The following is an 18,289-nucleotide window of genomic DNA, read 5'->3' as shown; positions in this document are numbered from 1 at the left end:
ACATGCGTCAGTCATTGCCATATGAGTTTTCGTTGCTGGTTTTTCTCCTCTATAGTTTCTTCTCCACCTCAAATGGATCTGACCCTTACTGAGATTGCATGTTTGAAATATGGAAAGGTCTCCGCTCACTCTGGCAATCAATGGGTCCAGCTGTTTGTACTGTAGTACTGCCACCTACGAGCAGATAGATCCAAAGCTACTATTGCTGCAAGCTACTTGCTGCATGTATCGATGAGTAACTAGAGCTACACGTAGCAAATTGTACATAGGCATGCGAGTATCTCTACCTAGCTAGCATGTATTAACGCAAGCATACGTACGTGTACTTCGATCCCTCACAATTTTGTTCCCGCGAGTATTTACGATAATTTTGTTCCAGCTTACCGTAACGGACGCATTTCAGGTTGTTCAAATTTATTGTAAATGTTCGTAGACTCTACCCAGAATATTATCTTTGTAATCGGTATAGAAATATTTTAATATTTATGTTTAATGGGATCTTATTTTTAATTTTATTCTGGGTCACTGAAATCTTAGGACCGGCCCGGGATGCACGTCCTTTATCCCTTGTTGCTCTCGACGACGGATTTTATTTGTGATGTAAAATTTGGTGAGGAAATTAAATGCATGATTTTACTCGACATATGCTCTTAATTACACAGACGCCGGAGGCACAACTGCACGCGCTTCACGAGTTGCCGGATCCTTGTCAAAACAGGCGATTTATGTTATGAAGAATGGGTCAGGCCCAATCTCCTCGAAGCCAGCACCATGACATTAGGAAATCGAAGTGCTGAACTGCTGATGGCTACTTGGGAATCCAGACTGGAAATCTGGGGCTTGTATTGTTGCCATTGCTAACGAGCGGAATCACCGGCGTCTATTCCTCTGTCAGTTTCATGATCCAATGAAGTATTGTAGAAAGATGCTATGCACACCGTCCAACATGTAATTCTAGTGCTACTCTGCTTTAGAATTCTTTGGTCGAGACTTACTAAAACACATCTGAGTGTTTTAGGGAGGGATAAAAAGGTTTTCGGACCTTATGATCATACATGATGATTCGTGCTCCGACCGACTAGTCCTTATTTTCTAGCGACGGCGACCTGTTAGGTTAGAGTTTTAGGGTTAGAGTCCGGGTTCGCTATGTTGTCCCTGGGCTTATAAGGAGGCTAAGGCGACAGTGTGACGGGGCCATGAGGGTGCAGCCGGAGCCGTGAGACGGCAGAAAAGCTATAGGTGGGACCAGTGGCAGGGCAACAATGACGCAATGGCCAGAAGAAGGTGAACGGTAGGAGGAGGGAGGTGGTAGGATGGTGGACGAGTGAGCAACGGGAGGCGATGGCACGTGTGGGCGGCAGCAAGGGAGAGGGGAGAGGCCAAGAGAATAAGAATCGTGTTGCGGCACAAGAGAGGGTCGGGGAAAGAAGAAAGCAAGGAGGGCAACCTCGTGCATTGGATCTAGATCCAACTGACTTTGATGCGTACGCGTGGATCCGTGCACATCAGCATGGTAGCTACCGGCTTACCACCGGAGGCGACGCACTGGCACGTTTGGTCGCGTGGAGGAAGCAAGGAGGGCAACCTCGTGCATTGGATCTAGATCCAACTGACTTTGATGCGTACGCGTGGATCCATGCACATCGGCATGGTAGCTACCGGCTTACCGCCGGAGGCGACGCACTGGCACGTTTGGTCGCGTGGAGGAAGTTGCCCGCATACGCGAGGAGGCTGAGCCCCCATACGCGGCGCCGAGCAAGGCAGGAACTTTGCCGGCCCAGCGCGGCTGCGGACGGCTGGAGGTAGGACTGGGCGACCGAACACCTAACGGCGAACACGGAGCACCTACTTCACAGCGCAACAAACTCAAATCGCGTTGTGCAGTTTCGTTTGAACTTGTGTCTAAACGTGGTACACTACTATTGTACAAGCGGTTTCGCATCGATCACGACCTAGAAATCATGAGCTGCGAACTACTTGGTGAGGCTAGTATAGGAGCAGCAGGTAGGCGACACGTGGAGCACGCACCTGAAAGTCCTTGTTGACGATCATGCCGATGGTGCAGAACGCGGTGGCGAAGAAGCCCATCACCAGCTGCATCTCCACCACCAGCGCGTACGTCACGGTGCGGCTGCCGCTCGCGGCGCACTTGTACGCGAGCTCAACCAGCGGCAGGATGAGCCCGTACAGCGCAGCGGCGCCGAGGGTCAGGAAGAAGCCCAGCCAATACTGGCCCCTGGTGATCCCCGCGGGGCGGTCGGAGGAGACGTGCAGCCCCAGCAAGACGGCGCCCACCATCAGCAGCGCCACGGCGTTCAGGGAGGACGCCGTCAGCCGCTGCCGCACGATGAGGAACGCGAAGAACACCGTAAAGGCCAGCTGCGTGGAGATGAGGATCGCGGAGGTGGACACGGGAAGGTACGCGAGGCCGTAGGAGTAGATGAAGTTGTCGGCGCCCGTGACGACGCCGAGCCCCGCGGCGGCCAGCAGTATGCGTGGCGGGGTGAGCAACACTGGGCCCTCCCGGTCGCGCGCGCGGCGGCCGAGGTACGCCGCCGCCACGGGGATCAGCAGAAGCGGCCAGCCGCCGGTCTGGATCCACCCGGAGAGCCACTTCAGCTGGCCGCCCTTGCTGTAGTAGAGGCGGCTCATGAGAGGCCCGAGCGTGGCGCCGAGCGCGAGCATCCCGCAGTTGAGCGCCACCAGGAGGCGGCGCATCGCCTTGCCACGGGCGGGGGGCGAGTCATTGCGGGCTTCCACGTCCATGGCTACGGTCGCGCTGTGGCGAGCTGTGCTAGCTGTGACTATATCTGTGCGCGAGGCGCGCACGAGGGTGGATGGCGTCTGTAGTCTGTACACCTAGCTAGGATGTTTGGAATCTAGCCCAACGCTTTGGATACAACGGTGACGCCGGCCGCGGATAATCTTCTTTGAAGACGTGTGTGCTTTGGTGCTCGGGATCGCCATCCTCTTACGTGGTTTTCGTTGTCCGATCCCTCTCATGGTAGTGTTTCCCAAACTTAATACGCGGTCCAATCTAAATACATCTACGTGCTGGTGTTGTACCTTTCATTGCCTCGCAGGCAAGGAGTGATGGCTCTCTGGCGCCCTGCCGTGACAAGCGCACGACTGTTGAAGTAAATCCACCGACGATCGAGAACACTCGACTGAGATCCCTAGATTTTCCAGCCAAGTTTTGCCTGGCAAATCCGATGGAGGTAGGTAAGGAGTGAAGACGCTCGAGTCAAAGGAGGTGTCGTAGCCTCTTAGCCATGGCGGATGCAGCGATGCGGTAGCTTTTGTCAGGCAGAACTCTTACAGCCGTCGGAATGGAACGATACGTCATCGTAAGGTGTTGATCCGTGGGCGCTACAATCATATTTTCAACGGTGAGCAGCGGCAATGGCAATCATCGAGCATAGCCGCTTTGGCGCTTTGCAGTTTGCACAGTTGAGCTGACCGGTGCGATTGCATGGGTACGAAGCACTGATGCTGCGTGCCGCGTAAGTGTTAAAAAGCAAAGAACGGCTGGGCCTCAGGAGTTCGGAAATCTCAAACACAGGCGGCCATCCCACCCATCGCGGTGAAAGCCCGTGAGGCAACAACCCTTTAGGCCCATTAAAGCCCAGTCAAAGGCCACGTAAGGTAAAATGCCCGGCAACCAAAAGGCAAATCAGATGCAAACTTGCGAACTTTTTTTATTTTTTACATTTTCTAACTTAAAAAATTAAATAAATAGACTCCAGATAAAAAATTTATAAAAATAGACGTCTACCACCATCTTAAAAGGCTGAGTCCTTTCAAAGAGCGGTAAGGATATCACGATGATAAGCACATGCCTTACCGTCTAGCTCTTACAGCCACCTGAGAGGGCGATTAGCCTAATGTTCCCGCGGTGAGCGGTACTCAGCCGCTAAATTTTCTCTTCCTATCTCATATATTTAAAATAATTGCCTTTTGTTACTCCAAAAATTCTAAAACTTTTGGTACATGTTCCATAATCTATGTGTAACTTATTTTAATTGGATTCAAATAAAAATCATGTGTAGAATTTAAACTAAAATTCTCTAAAAAAAAGCTACTTTTATAACTTCTAGAAATTGTTAGGGCATCAAATAAATTTCCAAAAATTTAGAAAAATTCACTAATGTTCTTCTTATATGATGGACTAATTTATAAAATTATTTTCAGCTCAAGGTTTGTATATGTTAGATTTCAAATAGAGTTAAAAGAAGAATACCATGTGAAATTATAAAAAGACATATAAATAGAGTATTACAAAGGAACTCACTTTTTCATCATATAACCTAAGGCTAAAAATAATTTTAGAAATTACTCCATCATATAAGAAGAATATTAGTAATTTTTTTCCTCCATATTTTGGGAATTTATTTGATTCCCTAACAATTTCTATAATTGATAAAGTACCTTTTTTTAGAGAATTTTAGTTTCAATTATACATATGTTTTTTTTAAGTGAATCTAATTAAAGTGGGTTGCACATGGATTATAGAACATGTAAATTTTTTTTAGGATTTTTAGAGTAACAGAAGACCACTTTTTTAACAGATGAGACAGAAAGAGAAATTTGAGCGGCTAAATACTATTCACCACGAGAACCGTGGGCTAACCGCCCTCTCAGTGGCTTCAAGGGTTAACCGCCCTTTGAGAGGGTGGTAATACCTGCTTTTGCCATCGTGGTATCTTTACAGTTTTCTGAAAGGGCTGCAGCTTTTTGAGGGGGCGGTAGACGTTTATTTTTATAAAATTTTTCATTCAGAATCTATTTATTTAATTTTTTAAGTTAGAAAATATAAAAATAAAAAACTTTTGCAAACTTGCAACCAACAAATCCACAAGCCGACGATCAGATTCTGAAAATAAATTCTGTAAATATATATCTAAATTATAGCACAATCCACAATTTATAATCTACAATTCAAAATCTAGAATACAGGAGAAACAAATATAGTCTAAATAATACAAGCATGCGTGGACCGTGAACCCGCGCGCATCGGTGGCAGCGCACCTACCGTCGGTGGCGGGGGTATGGGCACGCGTGGACGAGCGGCCGCCACACATCCGCTCGCTCGAGACGACTCCCTCCATTAGTCAAGCACGGAGCGGCGAGCCGATCTGACGAATTAATTGCTCAACGTGCAACCCACGCTGCATAGCCCTCGTCACGTACGCCTCGATAGAAAAACGACTCCACGTGCTGCAAACAAATGGGCTGGAGTGCACACCTCCCTCCCAGACTCCCATCACTATGCCTAGCTAGCTGGCTGGCTGGTTCCATTGCGAGTCACGAGTGAAGCAGCATGGAGAGCCAGAGCGCCGTCCCGCTCATCTCGGAGCTCCCGCTGCCGGAGAAGAGGGGAGGAGGCAAGGTCCCGGGACGGCTGGCGAAGGAGGTATGGGAGGAGTCCAAGAAGCTGTGGGACGTCGTCGGCCCGGCCGTGTTCATGAGGCTGGTGATCTACAGCATGAACATCGTCAGCCAGGCCTTCGTCGGCCACCTCGGCGACCGCGACCTCGCCGCCTTCTCCATCGCCAACACCGTCGTCGACGGCCTCAACTTCGGCTTCTTGGTACGTACATGCACTTCTCTTGCTGCCGATCTGCTCTCTTAGACTCTAGTGGTAAACTGGTAATGGTCTGAGATCCCTCATCTCCGGCGTCCAATCGAAGGCAGTGACTTCTCGGGAACAGAGAGGAGCATCATAATTTGACTCACTACATATAGGACTCAGAGTGGTATGGCAGATAGAACTACAGCTTCTAGTATATCCACGCAGCAAACAATTCATCATTATCCCTTTTGAAAAGAGTAGGATGAATTTTATGGCCGTAAGTCAAAACCCAACTTGAGTTCAACTCAGAGTAAACTAGTTGCTTCAGAGCGTACTACACTTTCTTGTAACTGTGTTTTCGATGTTTGTACATGTTAATATACACCTTAGAGCTAAGTTTGGAATGTAAAAAAGAAAAATAAGATAGCATAGGAATAAGAAGAAAAAATGGCAGGAATTGAATGACATGCATGGCTAGTGAATTCCAACAGGAGTTGAAAAAGCTAAGGGAGGTGTTTGGCTACTCCACTGGAAAACAATAGGAATTTTGAAGGAAATCATCTATTAGAGTAGAGAGAAGTGGACAGATAAGAAGACATATAGCAATGGACTTTTCAAAAGAAATGTAAACATGAGGTTTGATCAAATGGTTGCAATCTTCTAAGGAAAAGGATTTTTCTACAATCCAGTGAGCTTCCTGGAAAAATTTGAAGGGCTTTTTCGTTTACTAGAGTATAGAAATTTGGCCCTAAGTTTCTCAATCAACATGAAAGATCAATCTTTAAGTGGCAAAAGTCTAAAAAAGCCTGTTATTTTGGTGTTCTTATCATATCATCATTCCTAGTTCCCTCGTACTTATAAATGCATGCTCCAATTTTTTATTTGCAATCTATAATGCTAACAACAATCGTCTCTCAGTTTGGTATGGCGAGTGCACTGGAGACGCTCTGCGGCCAAGCCTACGGTGCAAGGCAGTACCCCATGCTGGGCATCTACCTGCAGCGCTCGTGGCTCATTCTTCTGGCCTTCGCGGTGCTCCTTGCTCCGACATACGTCTTCAGCGGGCAACTGCTCGCCGCTTTGGGCCAACCCACCGAGCTAGCGCGTGAGGCAGGCTTGGTCAGCCTTTACATGCTCCCGTCGCTCTTCATGTATGCCATCCTCCTGCCAGTCATCACGTTCCTGCAATGCCAACTCAAGAACCGGGTCACCGCGGTAGCTACGGCGGTGGTGTTCCCAGTGCACGTAGCGGCGACCTGGCTGCTGGTGCACTATTTCGGGCTCGGCGTCTTGGGCGCGGCGTTGGCGTTCAACCTGTCCTGGGTGCTCTACGCAGTGTTACAGCTCGCGTACGCCCTCGGCGGCGGGTGCCCGGAGACGTGGAGTGGGTTCTCGGCGTCGGCGTTCGCGTTCGTGGACTTGAAGGAGTTTGTTAAGTTGTCCGCATCGTCGGGTGTCATGGTGTGGTACGTAATAGTGCATTGCATATCCCTGTTCTCATATCGTGGATGGAGTCTAGGAGCAGCTCTGTTCTTTTTGGACAATAAGAAAAATGTTCCAGTTTTTTGCATTATAACCATAGTTTATTATTACATTATCTTAGTTCGAATATTGAAAGAAATATAAATACAAAAGACCATATGAATATAAATCATTAATCATATAGTATAGTACTAAAGCCACCTATTCTTGGCGAAGAGCTCTATAACTACCACCTCCAATGCTTAACACATCATGCTTATGTTTTCTCTCTCGCTTTCCTGTTGCATCAATCTTCAGAGTCTCGGCCAATAAGTGTCCCTAACAAGTGCATGCATACCAGAGATTATTGTTTTCTTATCAAAGATAATATTATTACGGCATAGCTAAATTGACTAAAAAGGGACAGACATCCCAACCAAGATTTTTTTTCTTTTTACTCAGCTCCTAAGTCACCTAGCCAGCCACCTATAATATGAATCAAGAGTTCAAAACTAGGGTGAGTCAAAATGGTCTGATTATATATCAGATCTTGGTTCACCATGCCCAATAAAACAGACCAATTATTTATACAAGAATTTTTAAAATTCGACGTCTTTATATATTTTTCTTCTTTTTTTGCAGCTTGGAGAATTGGTACTACCGGATATTGATTTTCCTCACGGGTTACATGAAGAACGCCGAACTTGCTGTGGATGCACTGTCTATCTGGTAAACCGAACATTTCTCTCCACTTTCCTCATGAGATTTCTAACGGGGTTGCTAACATAAGGTACACAAAATCTCACAAAGTATTACTATGCCTATTTCTCATCACCTTGAACAGTATGAGTTTGTCAGGATGGGAGATGATGATTCATTTGGGATTCTTAGCAGGCACTGGGTAAGCAACTGAATGACATCACTTTAATCTTGAAAACATTCAGAAAAAAATAAACCAAGTGCCCTCCTATTGTTTACAAGGGTGAGGGTAGCTAATGAGCTCGGCGCGGCCAATGGACAAGGCGCAAGGTTTGCGGCGTTCGTGTCGACGACGACATCCTTTTTTATCAGCCTCTTCTTCAGTCTGCTGACATTGATTTTTCACGACAAACTCGCGATAATCTTCTCATCGAGTGAGGCTGTAATAGATGCCGTGGATGACATTTCCGTTCTTCTGGCCCTCACTATCCTCCTCAATGGAGTCCAACCTGTGCTCTCCGGTACGTCTCCGAAATGCAATCCATGGTGGTTGAATGCAATACCAATTTCTTCAGCGTGTCATCCTCTCTCATTTTCCTTCAGATGATAGTCATAATTTCTTGATTGTTACAATTGCAGGAGTTGCTGTTGGTTCGGGTTGGCAAGCTCTGGTTGCTTACGTGAACATTGGAAGTTATTACTTGATCGGTATTCCTTTCGGTGTTCTGCTAGGATGGCCTTTCCACTATGGGGTCTATGTATGCCTCTGCAGAAAACACATTACTGAACAACATGGTATTTATACGTGTTCTGTACTAATGTACTTTGCCATTTGTGTAGGGAGTCTGGGTTGGAATGATTTGTGGCACAACCATGCAAACTCTAATTCTGGCGTGGATCACCCTGCGTTGTGATTGGAGTGAGGAGGTTCAATTTTTCTTAACATTTGAGCCATCAGATCATTTTGCATAACACGATTGATTTTGCGATGAATCAGGCCTATCTTTTCATCGCTTTTGCAGGGCTTGCCAAATGTTCTAAAGTCTTTCAATTTTGCAGGCACTGAAAGCTAGTAACAGAATTCGGCAATGGGGTAGCACGTAGCACCAAGTGAGCTTACACACTTAGTTACAACCTGTAGGCTCTAGACTGTAGGTTACTCCATCCAGTCACAAATAAGTGATATGTTGGATGGTATGCCTCGACTCGCTTCACCTCTCAGTGCTATCTCTGTCCCAAACCAAATTCTCTGGTACACATTCCCTGCTCAATCGATAGACTGCTGGTAGCTTTTGACAGACAGGTTGTAGCCTAGGTTCCCTAAGCTTCAATGAATTTTATCTTTTTTTGTTTCTCCTGTAAAAATCATGTTTTGATCTGAAATTTGGTGGAGTGGTTGAAGATAGCATACTCTATACTACCTAATTGTTTCAGAGTTTTTCATGACTGTTTAATTCGTTAGTCTGTTGATATTGATTTTTCACGACAAACTCGCGATAATCATCTCGTCGAGTGAGGCTGTGATCGATGCAGTGGACGACATTTCCATTCTGCTGGCCCTCACTATCCTTCTCAATGGAGTCCAACCCGTGCTCTCTGGTACGTCCCACGAAATGCAATACGTGGTGTTGTAATGTAAGATGGTGACCTATTTCTTCACTGTGTTTTCCTCTCTCATTTTCCTTCAATTGATAGTCATAATTCCTTGATTGTTACATTTGCGGGACTTGCTATTGGTTCAGGGTGGCAAGCACTTGTTGCTTACGTGAACATTGGAAGTTACTACTTGATCAGTATTCTTTTTGGTGTTCTGCTAGGATGGTATTTCGACTTATGGGGTCCATGTATGCCTCTGCAGAAAACACATTGCTGAACAACTTGATATTTATATGTGTTCTGTACTTATTTAGTTTGCCATCAATCATTTTTGTCACTTTTGTAGTGGTTGCCACATGTGCTAAATTATTTGAATTTTGCAGGCACTGAAAGCTAGTAACAGAATGCGGCAATGTAGCAGCACCGAGCTTGTCAGCTTGAAGCCTGAACGACAGCACACTTAGTTACTAACCTGTAGGCTATAGGCTGTAGCTTACTCTATCCAATCGTAAATAAATGGTGATTTGGGTTATGTGTGTGGTGTGCCTGGATTCGCTGCTCTTCGTGCTATCTCTATTCCCAAATCTAATTCTCTGATAACAATTCCCTGTTTAATCCCAATCTAGAGCTCTTCTCGTCCTTACTTCCCGTTCTCCAAAAGGAATCCCCGTATACATGTACCCCCAATGTTATGCTAGTATCGGATTTTTCTTTCTTATTTGGACAAGCTGGGCCTCTAGCCCGCATGTGAGCATTATGGACTCCATTAGATGGACTAAAAAGCACACATAATGTCAATTCTTTGACTCTGTCCAAGCGTCCTCAATCAACAACTCCCGTTTGTCAGAGTAAGGGTGTATTTAGTTGTTTGAACGAAGTCGAATGTGATAAGATCATTTTAGATGGATATGATGGTTCTGAATAAGATGGTACAAGTAGATTATTTGGTTAGATATATAAGATGGTACGAGAATATATTTGATTGAATGTATTGGATGATACAATAATGTGTTTAGTTGTTTAAAAGCTATGTGTTATATCTATGTATAACTTAATTATTTTACATAAATAATAATTTTTATATTTGTTATTATCAACAAACTATGCTAATTAGTACTAATCATTACTAATCTAGTTAATCATAACTTAAGCTATCAATAATCATCACTAAATGCCTACAATAATAACTAGTTATAGTTAATAACATCTAATTGTAACTAATATTTAACTAAAAATTCTTAATAACCATTGATAGTCACTAACCAACGCTAACCACAAGTTATTAGTGAAGTTGACTGAACCCGTATAGGGTCGTTTGGCCGATTTTGCCGTATGGCTCGATACAACATATTCTCGGTATATCCTAAGAATCTGAACATCTCATCCTGAATGGAATGATGCAATTTAACGAACCAAACATTAGGACATGCTCAGATCCTGCATTAACTCGTATATGTATCGGTTCATTCAACGAACTCAACGCACCCTAAGATGTAGGAGGCGACGACGGATGAAAATTCTTTGGAGCGAGCATATAGGATAGTGACAATATGGAATTTGGAGGAACCGACAATCGTTGGTAATATTCAGGGGAACTCATTGGAGCCGTTGGTCCTTGTTGTAAAAGAAGACTGTGGGGGGAGAAGATGAAGCGGACATGACGCACCCTGGGGATAATTGTTATGGAGATATTCACTAAACACGGGTGAATATTTCTTAATAAGAATTGTGCTTGATTTATTTCCACCTTACTTTGGACGTGTGAATTTTTGCTATTTGATGGTATTTTTTCCAAATATATGGTAGGAACTTGTAATAATAAATGGTGAGTGCATGCCATATGTAGATGATGGAATAAAGCCGTTCCTTTATCTAAAAAATACAGCAAACAAGGTATGAGTGTCCCAACAATGTTAGGCCAGCATAGTACTACCTCTGTTTTTAAAAGATGTCGTCCTAGAATGTATATAGTTAAATTTTAGAAACTTTGATCTCTAATATATATAAAACTATTAGGATTTGATATATGAAAATAGTAGTAATCAATTTGTCATGAAAAATAATTTGACATTATCTAATTTTTATCAACTTTTATCAAAAGATAGTTGTCAAAAATAATAATTAAATATGTTTATTGAATATCGTATTGATGTCTTAAATGATAAGTTAAAAAGAACGAAGATAGTAAGTATCAAAAAGCAAACAACGGCTCAGAAAAAGAGCACTTCAGAAATCACAATTGCAGGTTGCCACCCCCCATTGCCATGAGAACCGAGGCCATCCTTTTGGCCCGTTAAGGCCCAGTCAGAGACCATGTTTTCTTTAAAAAAAAAAATGAAGTAGATTTCCAGCCTCCAAACCGATGTCAAGGCTATATGCATATGGGCACCCGTGTTGAATGTAAAATTCAAATCCGAATAGGCAAATACCCTAACCAACTGAGACCGCATTTTCTTAGAAAAAACACCACATGGCCTAGCAAATCAGACGTGAAATTGCAACTCGCAAACCACAAGCCCAAAGAGTTACGAGTACGGAGCCGTGTTAACAAGGAGACGATGTGATTTCCCCCCAAAAAAGAGACGTTGTGATTCTTGAGGACCCGAATCACCCTGGTCCCTGCGGCTGACGCCCGAGAGGAGCAGTCTCGGCGGTGTTGGCGACGACTAGGAGCTATCATGGGGGAACACACCTTGGACATAGATAGAGATATCTAAATGGGTCTATTGGGCTGGCCTGGACCAAGTCAGTTTAGGCACAGCTCATTACGGCACGGTTCAAACAATCTAAATACTATAACAGGTCATGTCGTATTAGTCCGTGTGTCTTCCTTCAGCCCACAACACGGTCCGTTAACCACCGTGCTGTGTTAGGTTAGTTCGGGCACGATTACAGCTCGACGGTACGATCAATCTGGTGAGCACGACAGGCACGATGGGTATGGCGCCACAAGCGGCCCGACAGCGCACGGGCGGCCCGTCAGCATAACAGGCTAAAAAAAGTGTAAAATTAAAAAATATAGAGAATAGTTAGAAAATAAGATAAAAATATAGAAAATAGATAAAATAGTTGCAAAATTAAAAAATATATAAAAAATAGAAAATAGCTGGATCCAGGCATGCCGGGTCGGATCGTGCTTGGTTGTGCCGGCCAGACTCAGCCAGACCATGTTGTGCCAGCACGTCGTGCCACGCTCTCAGCCCGGCCTAATAGGCACGACCTATTTAGACATCTTTAGATAGGTGTACAAATGTGCACATATTTTTCTTTTACAAAATATTGACTATATACGTTGATGATATCAGTAATTATTAAAATTTAATAATTTGTGATGTATTCTGATTTAACAAACCATTTATATTTTCCTAGGTCTTTTCTCACTATGACAGTTGGTCCCACTCCAGAATGGAAGGTTGGCCGAGGAATTTTTTCCACGATCTCGACCGCTTGCTCCAGCGAAAGGCAACCCTGTGAAAGTAAAAGACATCTCACGCCTGCGGATTTGATGCTAGACAAAGGAGAGGACTCACCAAAATTAACGGTGGGCCCTGTGCACGCGCTCAACTCACCTCCTCACCTTGCTCAAAGGTGAAAGTGCCTAGAGGAGGGGTGAATAGATTTTTTTGAAAATTAAAACTAAAACAGCGGATTAAAACTGCCGGATACTCCGGTGAAAGTCGGATACTCCGGTGTTCACCGGAGTATCCGGTCTAGTCCGGAGTCTCCGGTCTATACAGGAAATCAAGAGCAACTATGAATTAAAGCGAGCAGCTACAATCTAAAGGTGTAACTATGTCTACTAGTTATCACAGAGCTAAAACAACAGTTAATACTAGCAAGATGATCACTAAGGCAACTTATATGTAAATTCATAAATTCACACGATTAAGTAAATTGCACAAATAAGAACGCGAGAGATTATTCCGGAGTTCGGCTACCTCACAAAAAAGTGCCTACGTCTCCGTTGAGGAGCTCACAAAAAGCCGGGTCTTTTTCAACTCTATCCTCTTCTAGCGACCACAAAGATCAAGCTATAATTTCCCTACTCAATTTGAAGTTGATTAAAAACTTCCCGTTGCACTTCACAAAGATTGAGTGCTCTACGGGTGACGCCTTGCCGTCTAGAAGCACAAAGTTTCAAGAGTAAAGATCACAGTGAATGCTCGAGGAAGAACTCAATGCTCAAGTGGCTTAATCTCACTCCAAACCCAAACTCACTAAATTTTGCAAAACTTAGCACTAGAGGTGGTTGGAGGGACTTTGAATGCTCTTAGAATGCTCAAGGAGTCTAGAGTTCACTAGCAACATCAAGCATTTAATGCCAAGAGGTGTGGGAGTATATATAGCCTTCTCTCAAAAACTAGCCATTACTGTTCTGTCAGACCTGACCGGAGTATCCGGTGAACACCGGAGTATCCGGTGAACACCGGAGTATCCGGTCCCAAATCCAAAAACGGCGTCAAAACGATCACAGAACGTGTCAGAACTAGCCGTTACAATTCTGTTAAGTTATCAGAGTCTCCGGTGAACACTAAGTCCGGAGACTTGCCGGACCCTCCGGCCTCTCCAGGTACCAGAGTATCTGGTGAACACCGGAGACTCCGGTCTTTTATCAAAAAGAATAAATGTTAACTAAGACACCCCTACCGGAGTCTCCCTCGGAGACTCCGGTTAAAACATTTTCTCCTACCGGAGTATCCGGTGAAAACCGGAGACTCCGGTATTTTTCAATAAAAATAAAGACCTAACTGATTGACCTCTAGCGGAGTCTCCCTAAGAGACTCCGGCCTTAAAACTCACCAACTACCGGAGTATCCGGTGAACACCGGAGACTCTGGTCTTTTTCAACAAAAATAAATCGGAACCGAGCATCCTCTGTCGGAGTCTACCTCGGAGACTTCGGACTAAATACCGAGTACTGGAGTATCCGGTGAACACCGGAGACTCCAAACTCAGTGAACTTTGCAAAACAAACTCGGTGTCCGTGGGTGAGTGTGTCTCTCAACTTATTGGTTCTAAAGGATATCTTGAGCATTGAGACACTAATCAAGCAATCGAATGCAACCCTCTTAATAGAGCGGCTATCATAGACTCAATTTCAAAAATAAAAGAATTTAAATCCTATTGAGTACTCCTAGTTGCTTCTCCTTTCTTTTCGAAGGACGTCAAACGTCATATATCTTCTCAATTTAGACTTAGACTTGTTCATGACTTAGATAAACATATTAGATCTTTAATCGTTTTGTCATCAATAAACCAAAACCCACTTAGAGAGCCTAGATGCACTTTCAGAAAGCGTGGTCCCAATCCACCGGAGGGGTTAGACTCGCAACATGGTAAACTCCTCCGCAAGATCATGCATGCTCATCCTCCGGGCCACCCTCCAGAAGAGCAACACCCTCAAAGCAGGTGCATCGAAATCTCGTGAGCATTTTTTTTTTGAGCGATCGGCAAAAGCTCTGCCAGATTATTTTTTTAGAGTAGAAATAAAAGTCCAAAGATATAAAAAAAACCCATCATGCCGACAAAGGAGGAGGAATGGCGCGAGAAACATTTGGCATATGTCGTCGGTCAATAATTGATACGTAGAGGATGGAACCGACGATAGTTTGTACAACGAAGACTCGTAAATAAACTAGCAAAGCCAAGCCAATAATGCACCTTGCTAAGCACACATGTTTGTCAAATGAAAGGACACAATCTCCCCAACATGTATTGATGTGGACGCTCAACTATACCTGCAGTGAAGTCAATCTTACAGAGACATGCAGACACCACCATACACTGAATTAAGCATATCGTAGGTCGGTTTCAGAATATGGCATTTGCAGGTATGCAAAGCTAGTCTCTGAGTCGGAAATATCGGGTTCACGCACACCAAGAGTAATGTCTTGTTTGGATCATCTGTAGACCTATCACACATGGAGATCATCTATAGATCTATCACACATGGGTGGATCCAAAGGTAGTTCACATAGGACTTGGACTATCCTAAATTTTGGTCTAAAAAATCATGACTATGTAGCACATCTAAACAGGTTACAAAGGAGAAGAAAACAATAGAGACGACTACTGCCAAGCCCAAGTCCAAGTCAGCAATGGCAAGCCAAGATTTCACCGCTAGCTGTAGAATATAGCGTCAACATTTCTACATTAGATGATACTAATGTGCCTCGTAGAAGATCCTCACAGTTTACCTCGAACAAACAATTGGTGATCATTGTCGAAGAGAGGTATATCTTAGTGTCATTGATAAAATTCGGCAAGAGTTTAACAATTAGTTCGATGAGATTAATATAGAGTTGCTTCTTTATATGTCGGCCTAGAATCCGTTTAATTTATTTGCTTCTTATAATACACACAAAGTACATAACAAGTTTTATCCCATGGACATATGAAGCTTGTATTTGATAAGACTTGAACTTATTAACTTTATTGATGATATGAGAACATATGATAGATTCGAATGTCTAAACAATTTTGGTGAGCTCTCTATTAGGTTTATTAAAACAAATAAGTATGTTCTTTATAATTTGATGTACTTGTATCTTAAATTGGTATTGATCCTACCAGTGACGACGACAAGTGTTAAAAGAGTATTTTCAGCATTGAGTCTAGTAAAGAAAGTTGAGAAATAGCATAGACGACAAGTTACTCAACGATTGTTTAGTAACATTTAGTGAAAGCGATATTTTCTACAAGGTAAGTGAAAATAATATAATCGAGATTTTTATGGTCATGAGAAAGAGTAAAATAGAGTTCTAAAGTAAGTACTGTAATCTTCTGTCTATATAAGACTTTATTACATATTTAGACTATTTATATTTTAGTTTTTGTAAATTTCAAGCTCATTTGTTAAATTTACGATGATGAGAACTTTTAATATATTTATATTATATTTTTAGCATATTTTATACTTGTATATTGAATTTGAAAATTTAGAACGTCCAACGGTCACATCCAACAGTGAAATCCTGGTCCGCCACTGCTATCACATGATACCAAAGCATCATTTTCTACTGCCTAAGTTGATTACTCGCAATTGAGACAGTTTAGGTGAAAGAAGGCAAGAAGCCTTTCATGGTCTCGTAGAGCTTTCACCTTCACTATCGCAAGTGATTAGTACCAGAAACTGATTTTTAATCTTGCAAACACTTCACATTTCGCACAATATTTCCACCATTGCCTTCTCGATCAAACAACAACACGCAATACAACAACAAAAAGAAACTTGCCAACACCCTAGCTTCAGAAAATTTGAAATTCTGAGTCCTACAACTACAACTCTACAAGAACTACTTACAAGAAGTAAAGGAAGCACGAGTAAACGAAAAGAAGCGTAGAAGTGTAGAACAAACTTACACATTGCCCTATCGCCATGCAGAGACCGTGCCAGCCCACCGCGTGGATCTGAACCGGACGGCGTCGCCGCCACCGGCGCGGACCGGCTGGAGGACGCGCGCGGACGCGCTGGGCCCGTCGTCCCTCCGCACAACCCGCCTCTCCTCCACCGTCCTCCGCATCACCACCTCCTCCGCACGCTCGCGGAGCCGCCAAGCCGCGCACACGACGCCCTCGTCCAGCGCCGCCCACTTCCACTCCGGCGGGGACGCCGCCGCCGCGCTCTCCTCCACCCGCCTCAGCACGCACACCAGCTCCACCGCGTCGGCGAGGGAGAGCGTGTCGAGGCGCTCGCCCATCTCCTGGACCCGCGCGGCGATGTTCCGCTCCGCCGCGACGCGGTCCTCCTCGGCGAGCCGGATGGCTTCCCAGACGAGGGCGTTGGGTTGTGGAGAGGAGGAAGGCGGAGGCGGGGCGTGGCGGACGGCGTCCACGACGGCCGCGAAGGCGGCGACCTCGGCGACGAGGTGCGGGTTTGGGAGCGCGGTGAGGTACTCGGCGGCGTGGTTGGCCGGGGCGTCGGGGAGGAGGAGGATGAGCTCGAGGAGGCGCGCGGAGAACCGGACCCACGACGCGGCGGCGAAGGAGGAGCGGCCAAGCGGGAAGGCCGCGAGCGCGAGCGGGTTGCGGCCCGAGGCGGGGTGCCGGACCAGCGCGGCGAGGAGCTGGTCGCGGAGGATGAACGCCCCCCGCGCGAGCAGGACCCTGAGCGCGATGAGGCACTTGAGCGCCACCGCGGCGTCGCCGTCCCCCGATGCCGCGGCGCGTAGGCGATCGACGAGGGCCGTGGCAAGCGCCGCGGCGGAGAGGCGCGAGCCGCGGCCGAAGGCGAGGAGCGCGTCCAAGTGGTGCGCAGAGGGAGGGGCCGTGGAAGGGTGGCGCGCCGTCGCGCGTGCCACTGCGTGGTGCGCGTCGGCGGCGGAGGTCGGGGATGCGGGGCCCGGGGAGAGGATGCTGGCCGCGAGCCGCCGGAGCTTGAGACCCATGGCGGACGCCGAGGAGACGTCGAGGGTATGAACTGCCAAGAGGTTGGGGATCGGAAGGAAGCTCGTGGCTTCAGCTTTCTCGTGCCGGGCCGCGGGCGGGCTAATACGCAACCGCTGGGGTGATCTCAGCCGTCGGATCGGTTTGACTGGATCAGTTTGGTTCTTTGGATTATGCGGAGAAGGCTCCATCCAGTACGGAGGTCGTCATCGGAGAAGAAAAGAACAGTCAACTCGTCCTCGTCCACAGCTTGCAGCTTGAAATTGTTTGTTCTTTCCAGAAGGGAGGTCAACCGCTGAAAGGCTAATGCTGCATTCATACTCGTGGAATGTTTTGCTAGTATGCTCATCCGTATTTCTTTGTGTGTAGCAGCATTGTTACAGATCACAGGCTTTGAAGTTTGAACTTGCCATGATATTTGAGCTTCATTATTGTAGTAGTATAATTTTTGGGTTAATGCTAATTTTTTTTAACTGAGGCAAGAGGGATGCCTAAAAATTTATATAGCAGCAGAACAAAAGAGAGTTGGTTACATAGTGAATATTGAATAACCTCGCGAACACTGAGTGAGGGATA

The 18,289-nt window shown here is 45.4% G+C and overlaps 3 protein-coding genes across 9 annotated transcripts; 1 reads left to right on the top strand and 2 right to left on the bottom strand.

Annotated features, from left to right (window-relative positions):
* Positions 1-1,986: 1,986 nt before the first annotated feature.
* Positions 1,987-2,766, bottom strand: LOC133902394 (purine permease 2-like). The gene has a single exon (XM_062343976.1). The coding sequence runs from the start codon at positions 2,764-2,766 to the stop codon at positions 1,987-1,989; it is 780 nt and encodes a 259-aa protein (XP_062199960.1).
* A 2,401-nt stretch (positions 2,767-5,167) lies between these two features.
* Positions 5,168-10,234, top strand: LOC133902415 (protein DETOXIFICATION 27-like). Of its 4 annotated transcripts, XR_009906862.1 has the most exons (10): positions 5,168-5,590; positions 6,491-7,038; positions 7,676-7,762; positions 7,878-7,934; positions 8,015-8,253; positions 8,372-8,490; positions 8,573-8,659; positions 8,792-9,367; positions 9,475-9,576; positions 9,712-10,233. XR_009906862.1 is itself a non-coding variant. In XM_062343998.1 (8 exons), exons 1-8 carry the CDS (start codon positions 5,321-5,323, stop codon positions 8,834-8,836), a joined length of 1,452 nt encoding a protein of 483 aa, XP_062199982.1. In that variant the 5' UTR covers positions 5,168-5,320; the 3' UTR covers positions 8,837-10,234. The 4 variants fall into 4 exon arrangements, 1 of the variants encoding a protein (XP_062199982.1); XR_009906861.1 differs by having other exon boundaries at positions 9,475-10,233; XR_009906860.1 differs by having other exon boundaries at positions 8,792-9,576.
* A 2,264-nt stretch (positions 10,235-12,498) lies between these two features.
* On the bottom strand, positions 12,499-17,946 carry LOC133902386 (putative clathrin assembly protein At4g40080). 4 transcript variants are annotated; one of them, XM_062343969.1, is made up of 2 exons: positions 16,691-17,946; positions 12,499-12,796 (listed from the first exon to the last, which is right to left on the bottom strand). In XM_062343969.1, the coding sequence occupies exon 1, from the start codon at positions 17,902-17,904 to the stop codon at positions 16,699-16,701; it is 1,206 nt and encodes a 401-aa protein (XP_062199953.1). In that variant the 5' UTR covers positions 17,905-17,946; the 3' UTR covers positions 12,499-12,796; positions 16,691-16,698. The 4 variants fall into 4 exon arrangements, with proteins under 4 accessions (XP_062199953.1, XP_062199954.1, XP_062199955.1 ...); XM_062343970.1 differs by lacking the exon at positions 12,499-12,796 and adding an exon at positions 12,801-12,926; XM_062343971.1 differs by lacking the exon at positions 12,499-12,796 and adding an exon at positions 14,826-15,066.
* Positions 17,947-18,289: the final 343 nt, after the last annotated feature.

The sequence above is a fragment of the Phragmites australis genome, chromosome 20 (assembly GCF_958298935.1).
Source record: "Phragmites australis chromosome 20, lpPhrAust1.1, whole genome shotgun sequence".
Lineage (NCBI taxonomy): Eukaryota > Viridiplantae > Streptophyta > Magnoliopsida > Poales > Poaceae > Phragmites > Phragmites australis.
The sequence above is the reverse complement of the archived record's forward strand: the minus strand, read 5'-3'. Positions and strand labels throughout refer to the sequence as shown.